This window comes from Fonsecaea erecta (assembly GCF_001651985.1).
Source record: "Fonsecaea erecta strain CBS 125763 chromosome Unknown Scaff20, whole genome shotgun sequence".
Lineage (NCBI taxonomy): Eukaryota > Fungi > Ascomycota > Eurotiomycetes > Chaetothyriales > Herpotrichiellaceae > Fonsecaea > Fonsecaea erecta.
This window is the reverse complement of record NW_017387263.1, coordinates 36144-42241: the sequence shown is the minus strand read 5'-3', so window position 1 is coordinate 42241 and position 6098 is coordinate 36144. Positions and strand designations below refer to the sequence as shown.

Genomic DNA, 6098 nt, shown 5'->3' with positions numbered 1-6098 from the left:
ATGGATCCCGTCATCGTCACCGATGCAACAGCAGCAGCAGCAGCGGCGGCAGGTAAGGTCCGAAGCCACGCCAGCTGGATAGATGACAAAGCGACGGTCCTGCAGGATAAGCAGCCTTTTGGGATGGGAGAACGGGGGCCTCCACTCACGACAAAGGTTCCGACTCATGCAGTTAGTTACCAGACCATACTCGGCGCTACAGTGACCATGGTGGAAGACTAGTGCTGGGAGCCCTAGAGGGAAAGTTTCTGGGATCAACCCGTTCAGTAGTTTCTCTTCCGCCGGGCAGGGCGACGTTGAGAAGGACACGTGAGGTCTCTAAGGAGAAAGCGGATGTGGCCGGGATTCCCTCAAACCTCTGCTCGCTGTTGAGGATCCGACGCTGCTTGTGAACCTAGGTGAATAGACTCCTGGGACAAACAATGAATGTCCTGGCATCCGCTGTGAAAGTGGCAGGCCCTCGATGTGAGTCCATTTGGAGCACGGACACGAAGTCGAGCTCAACACGCTGACCACAGATCCAGCGTCTGTTCCAGCGTCTGTCGATGAGTCCAGAGTGATCGGACTTATATCTCGTCGACAGCATCGTCATTACCATTCGTACCCTGTGCGCCGGATCGCGATCATCTCATGTGATGGATGGGCCTCCCTCCGCACATTACTGTCAAACCTGACGGCGTCTTCTTCCCTCCTCCAGCTTTCCGACCCCGGCCAATCTCACTCAGTATAAAATATGCCAGGGAGTAAGGGTTATGTGGGACCGGGTGTTCATGCCAGTGGAAAACCCCTGTACTTTCCTGCTTCAAATCCACATGAGGCAAAGGATATGGGCGGAAACAGGTATGTTTCACGGCCTGACGCTTCGGCGTCGTCGTCCTCCAAATTGGCCGCGCAAGGCTTCCTCCTCCCTCCTTGAGAAGTAGAGGCTTGTGGGATCGGCGCCCGAGAGAGGATTTCGCATCGCATGGAACCCTCCAGCACGCCGATATCGTCGGCATTAATGTGGTAACGGCGTCTAGAGTCTTCAAGTGGCCCACACCTGTTCCTTCTGTGATGTTTCTGAACCAGATATCGCTAATACTCTGTTTCCCGTTTACCAGATCGATTCACCGCAGCCTTCGGTTCGGTTTGCATCAGGTTGCTCGCCGTGGCGCTAGGTAGTCACGATACTGAGGTAGTTTTGGAGAGCGTGAGGAACATGACGAGGCCCGGCGATTAGCTACAACGGGTAGATATGACCGACCTTCTCTTCAGTTAGTCCGTCCAATGCTCTTACACGTCCTACTATCCATCTGCGCTAGGCTGTCAGCGATGACTGTCTCCACCAGACCAAAACCCTAATTGAATATGTGCACCAAGGTCATCTCCTCTTGGATCATCTTTACGGCTTTGGTGATGTTAATCTTGTGCCCGCGCCCACGCTGGAGTGCGGCAGGATACTAGAGGTTCATGATCACGGCGCTGATGGTGTTGCAGTCTCGCAGGAACTCGGACCCCACCAGGAAGCTTCCGTTGACGCTGATCTCGATGCACCGGAATCACCCGTCCATGTCGATGTCCAGCAACGGTCTACCGACGGTCTGTTAGCCCGTATTGATGACCAGCAGGTCCAGCCCGCGGCCAACCTCGGCCTCGATTATCGTGAAGGCGACGCGCCCTTTTCTGAGTGAAGTGATATCCACCACTGCTTCCTCGGTACTGTGACACTGTCGCTTGCCGATTCTCCTGTATAGAGGTCACTTTCATTGCCGTGGAGCCGTTCGAGTGTGCCCCAGACACTGTATTCTTGACCAGAAGACCAAAAACGTCCTTCTCGTCTTAAATAATATATAACATCGGACTTGACTCTTGAAGGCAGTTTGATGAAGCAGTAGTCGAAGCCAGGGAATTTTGTCGGTGGCGGAGACTTCATTTCGTCCATGATCGGATGGTGACCCAGACAGAAATGGTAGATAACTCCTCGAAAGAGGTGAAGGGACAGTGAAACCATATTGTCCGGGCTAGATAACAGGTGTTTCTGCCCTGAAAGCGACCACAGGCGTTTTCAATGGTCACTGCACCGATATTCTCAACTTTCTGTTTTCTGAAGATACCGATTGTGATGGAGACGGGCGTGCGCATGGAGAAATGGAACCGGAGGTCTCGAGCGCTTGGGAATAAGTGGTGCAACTCGTGGGGGACGGCAGGGAAGACCTGGAAATGTCCTGGTCGCATGCAGAGGACGACCAACGCCCCAAGAGGAGCTTGAATTCACGAAGAGGCCAAAGGAAATCTCCGCCCTACTCACTCTCAACCTGAGAAGTTGCACCACCTTGGCCGCCTCGTCGCGTCGCAAGGCTTGGACCCTGAGACCAGAATAGTGAGCCAATTCGACCAAGCCGCGCAGAAGCTGTGGCGGCTTCTACGCAGCGAGGTCAGCGGCGTCGGTAACAGCATTCATTTTGGCATCCGCGCCTTGATAGCTGGCATCCGGAACTTCGGCGAATTCATCTAGACTTACAGTCATCCTCGTCATCTGTCGTTGAAAAAAACATAAGATGACTTTCCCCCAGTTTGCGCAGATAATGCATGGTCTGCAGGGCGAGCGCACTAAGCAAGTGTGCCACTTGTAAGATAAAGGTAACGATGGATATATTGGGAGGGAGACGGTGCGGATGGAAACTATGCCTGGGAAGAGTCGGTTGAGAGGGACGCTGAGTCGACCGAAAAGGCACCGCCAGCCACCCACAGTATCATCTGGGCCTGAAGCGGGAAACATACCCCAGACCTCGAGCTCCAAGGACCAGCGAACCAGCTTAAGTATGGGCCTTGATTTAGCTCATTATCGCCCCGGGGTGGTCGCAGAGGGTCGCTTAGACACTAGTTGCGCGGAGCGTACCCGGCGAGATACGAAATGGAAGGACATTGTCACCGCGCACCTAGTGCCAAGGGTCCGTGACCACGCACGGAGCTACCGAGGAGATTGTAAGGGACACGGAACGCAATACCATGACATGTCAAGAGATATAGGACACGGTGTTACGTGCACAGACATACCAGGAAAGGGCGGACTGGAATGCCTACGAAGGCATAAGTAAAACACTCGTACTCGCACTGGAGAGGACAGTAGAATGTGTCCAAGAAACTAATCTTGCGTGCTGAAGATGAGACAGGTACATACCGCAGACCATGGACATCCACTTGCACTGGCGGATCGCACACATAGCCACCGCGATCGTTGGGTGTATGATCATGGAAGTGCATCACAGCTGAACCCTCGACCAATCCCTCCTTCTCGAGGTTGCAACGCCCAATGCGCCTCTGTAGCCAATCGAGATGTATCGCTCTCTCATCAAGGTATACCCGTACTGGCCCGCGGAACGCGGTCACCGACAATCAGGTCTCTATTGATAGTAGCAAACGGAAGGCTTCGCCACGTGTTGGGTTCCAGGGGAATCATAGACTGGGTCGACTAGAACGCAAAGAGGACATCTCGTACTTTGAGTCCGAAGCGGCCGTGACGGTGACGATTTCGACTTATTGAATGAGAAGAGGTTCAACTTTGACGCGATGGGAGGGCTGGTGTCAAGGGACACGGGCTCAAGCGAAGAACGACTTGTTTTCATGTGCTGTCGGAGAACAGAATGACCTTGCTGCTGTCCTTTTTCACACATTGGAGATGCTCCATGAGTTGAACTTGAAAATCCCGATTTCCAGCATAGGTTGGGAAGCGCATCTCCCCCAAGAGTGCAGGGCACCTCATTCGGATCGACGATCACCTGCTGTAAGTCGAGAATGTGGCATGGACTTCTGCAATCGACTTGTGGGGCGAGCGCGGTGGAAGCCATCATTGAGGAGCCTTTTTTTTGCTGTCTGATGAATTTCATTCTGCTTCAATTGTTAACCGTGGACCCCCATATCACCAGTCCCGAGTGTGCAGTGAAGAGCAAGCAACCGTGAAGAAGGAGAATCGAGCTTGTCAAACCTGCCCTGGGGACAGTTTCTCGATTCCACAATTGTCCGTATCTTTTCGCAGACGGAAGTGTTGTCATCGCAATGGACCTCACAAATTAGTATTCGGGGCGACTTGGGGGCTAAGATTCCAGTCCCCCAATAAACGTGGTCGTGGGGGGAGAACCGTAATGGTGGTGATAAAGCGTCGAGAGGGTGTGACGATGGGAGAAGAACAAAGGCGGTCGGATTTTGGCCATTTTGGTTGTTGCCGGCGTTGTGCTGGGTGGCCTGTGCACCAGAAACACTGAGACGGTTCTTGTCGACGTGGGCAATGTTATTGTCATCGTCTTGACCGCTCAGATCATTGGCTGACGGTAAGATCATTAAGGCCGCTCTTAGGCTAACAGGATGAATTGGTAAAGTATGGTGATTCGATATGCGTGGGTTTCTGTGGCAAGATGGGTGAAGATGAGAGGATGGATGCAGAGACAAAAGGGCCGTTAGACGCAGTAAGATAGGTCCATCCAGGAGGTCGACAGCGAGGATCATTAATTACTGTTACCTCGCCGGTCTGGATGACCACTTACATAGCCAAACAGCCGATTTGTGGAATTTGGAGAGGGTGATTACTAGATTCCAGGAGCGTGCCACTTGCCACGTCAAAGCACAACGTGACTTAATTATTGAGACCACACCTACCTATGCGACACTATGATGAGCCTTGGGTTGATTCTGTGGCCACTCGATGACTTGAGGAGTTGTTTGTGGAGCGATGTCGACACGTTTGCTGCATAGTCTGTGAAGGTGACTATGAGCTTAGCCGCCTGTCTGAATCTTCCCACCGTCTACACACCAAGCAGGCCATCTTGAGCTCTATGCGTGATTTCAGCTTTTGCTCCTGCCTGCCTCGGCGTGCACTTGGAGAGGAACATGATGATATGATGAGTCTAATCCTGTTGTTCGAGATGGGCATCCTGTTTTGCCGGGTCTCATGAGTCCACCATATGCTAGACATGACGCCGAAGTCCACCAGGCTCCTCCGGAATGCGAGCGCATACTGTAGGGCGTAGGTCTTTGACACGGCCTTTTCGGTGTCCCTGCAGATCTCTTGGGCAGAAGGTTTCGTTATCGCTCGAGGAGCATGCCGTCATCGCGTTCTCCCAAAGTGCCAGCTTGGGACTTTGTCTTTGATATTGCCAAAGCAGCTTTTCTTGATATCGGCCGTGAAGAGGGAACAAGATGCTACTGACAGATCAACCTAACGTCGCCGGCACATAATATATGCCCGACCAGTGAGGGCGGTGAGTGAGCACACCCGGATGCACACGGTGACAATTGATTTCGTCTCGGGCAACAACGGCGTGAAAGATCCTGAAGGCCAGGCAGTCACAACATGCCCGTCCTCTCTTTCCTCCTTTATCTTATCGCAGACGAGCCAGCACTGCGGGAAGCTATAACTGCCACTCATAAGAACAGTACATAGTAGAAGTATACCGCCACCGCTCACGGCGGTGTAAAGCTTTTCTCGGCTCTTAGCCTCCCTCTGTAAGCAAGCATGACATTCCTAAAGTTGCACAGCGGTTGGAACAGTCCCACAGGCAACGACAGGTGAGACAAGAATCCAGAGTAAGAGAGGCGTAGACTTGCCTTTCGCTTCGCGCGGGTTTTTGAATCTTGAATCGGTATTCCAAATACAGTTTCTTTCCAAAGGTGTTGGGAAGAAGTACAGCTCCCGCCGTTTCGAGAGGGTGGCAAGACGCGAGACGGCCCTTGACAAGTTGTTCCTGATTTATGCCTGTTAGCTTCTCGGAATCCGTCCCTTATCGTCTCTGAGGACGCAAAGACGGGTTTGGATTGCAACCGAAGAGGCACCAATGCCAAAATGCGAGCGGTCTGGAATTGGTCGTACAGGGACAATTTAGACTGAGGCATGACAATTGGGTTGATGAATTCCGTTGTCTTCGACCAGGATTGGGTATTTGGAGAAGGGGAGCTATTTTGTGCGCCGATGCCCATCGATGGCCTCCCCGGTGGAAGGTGTCTACCCGCAGCCCACATACCGCTTCATACCCGGCAGACCTATGTTCACTGTGGCAAAAACAACAAAACAAGCAAACCTCCCGTTGACGATAAGTCTTTGTGTCGGAGCGGTTCGTCTACTCCCT

At 52.7% G+C, this 6098-nt stretch overlaps 1 protein-coding gene across 1 annotated transcript; it reads left to right on the top strand.

The window, feature by feature from the left end:
• Positions 1-1670, top strand: AYL99_11976 (hypothetical protein; the record flags this gene model as incomplete). The annotated part of the gene is made up of 2 exons (XM_018843480.1): positions 1-52; positions 1477-1670. The coding sequence occupies 2 exons, from the start codon at positions 1-3 to the stop codon at positions 1668-1670; spliced, it is 246 nt and encodes an 81-aa protein (XP_018687186.1).
• Positions 1671-6098: the final 4428 nt, after the last annotated feature.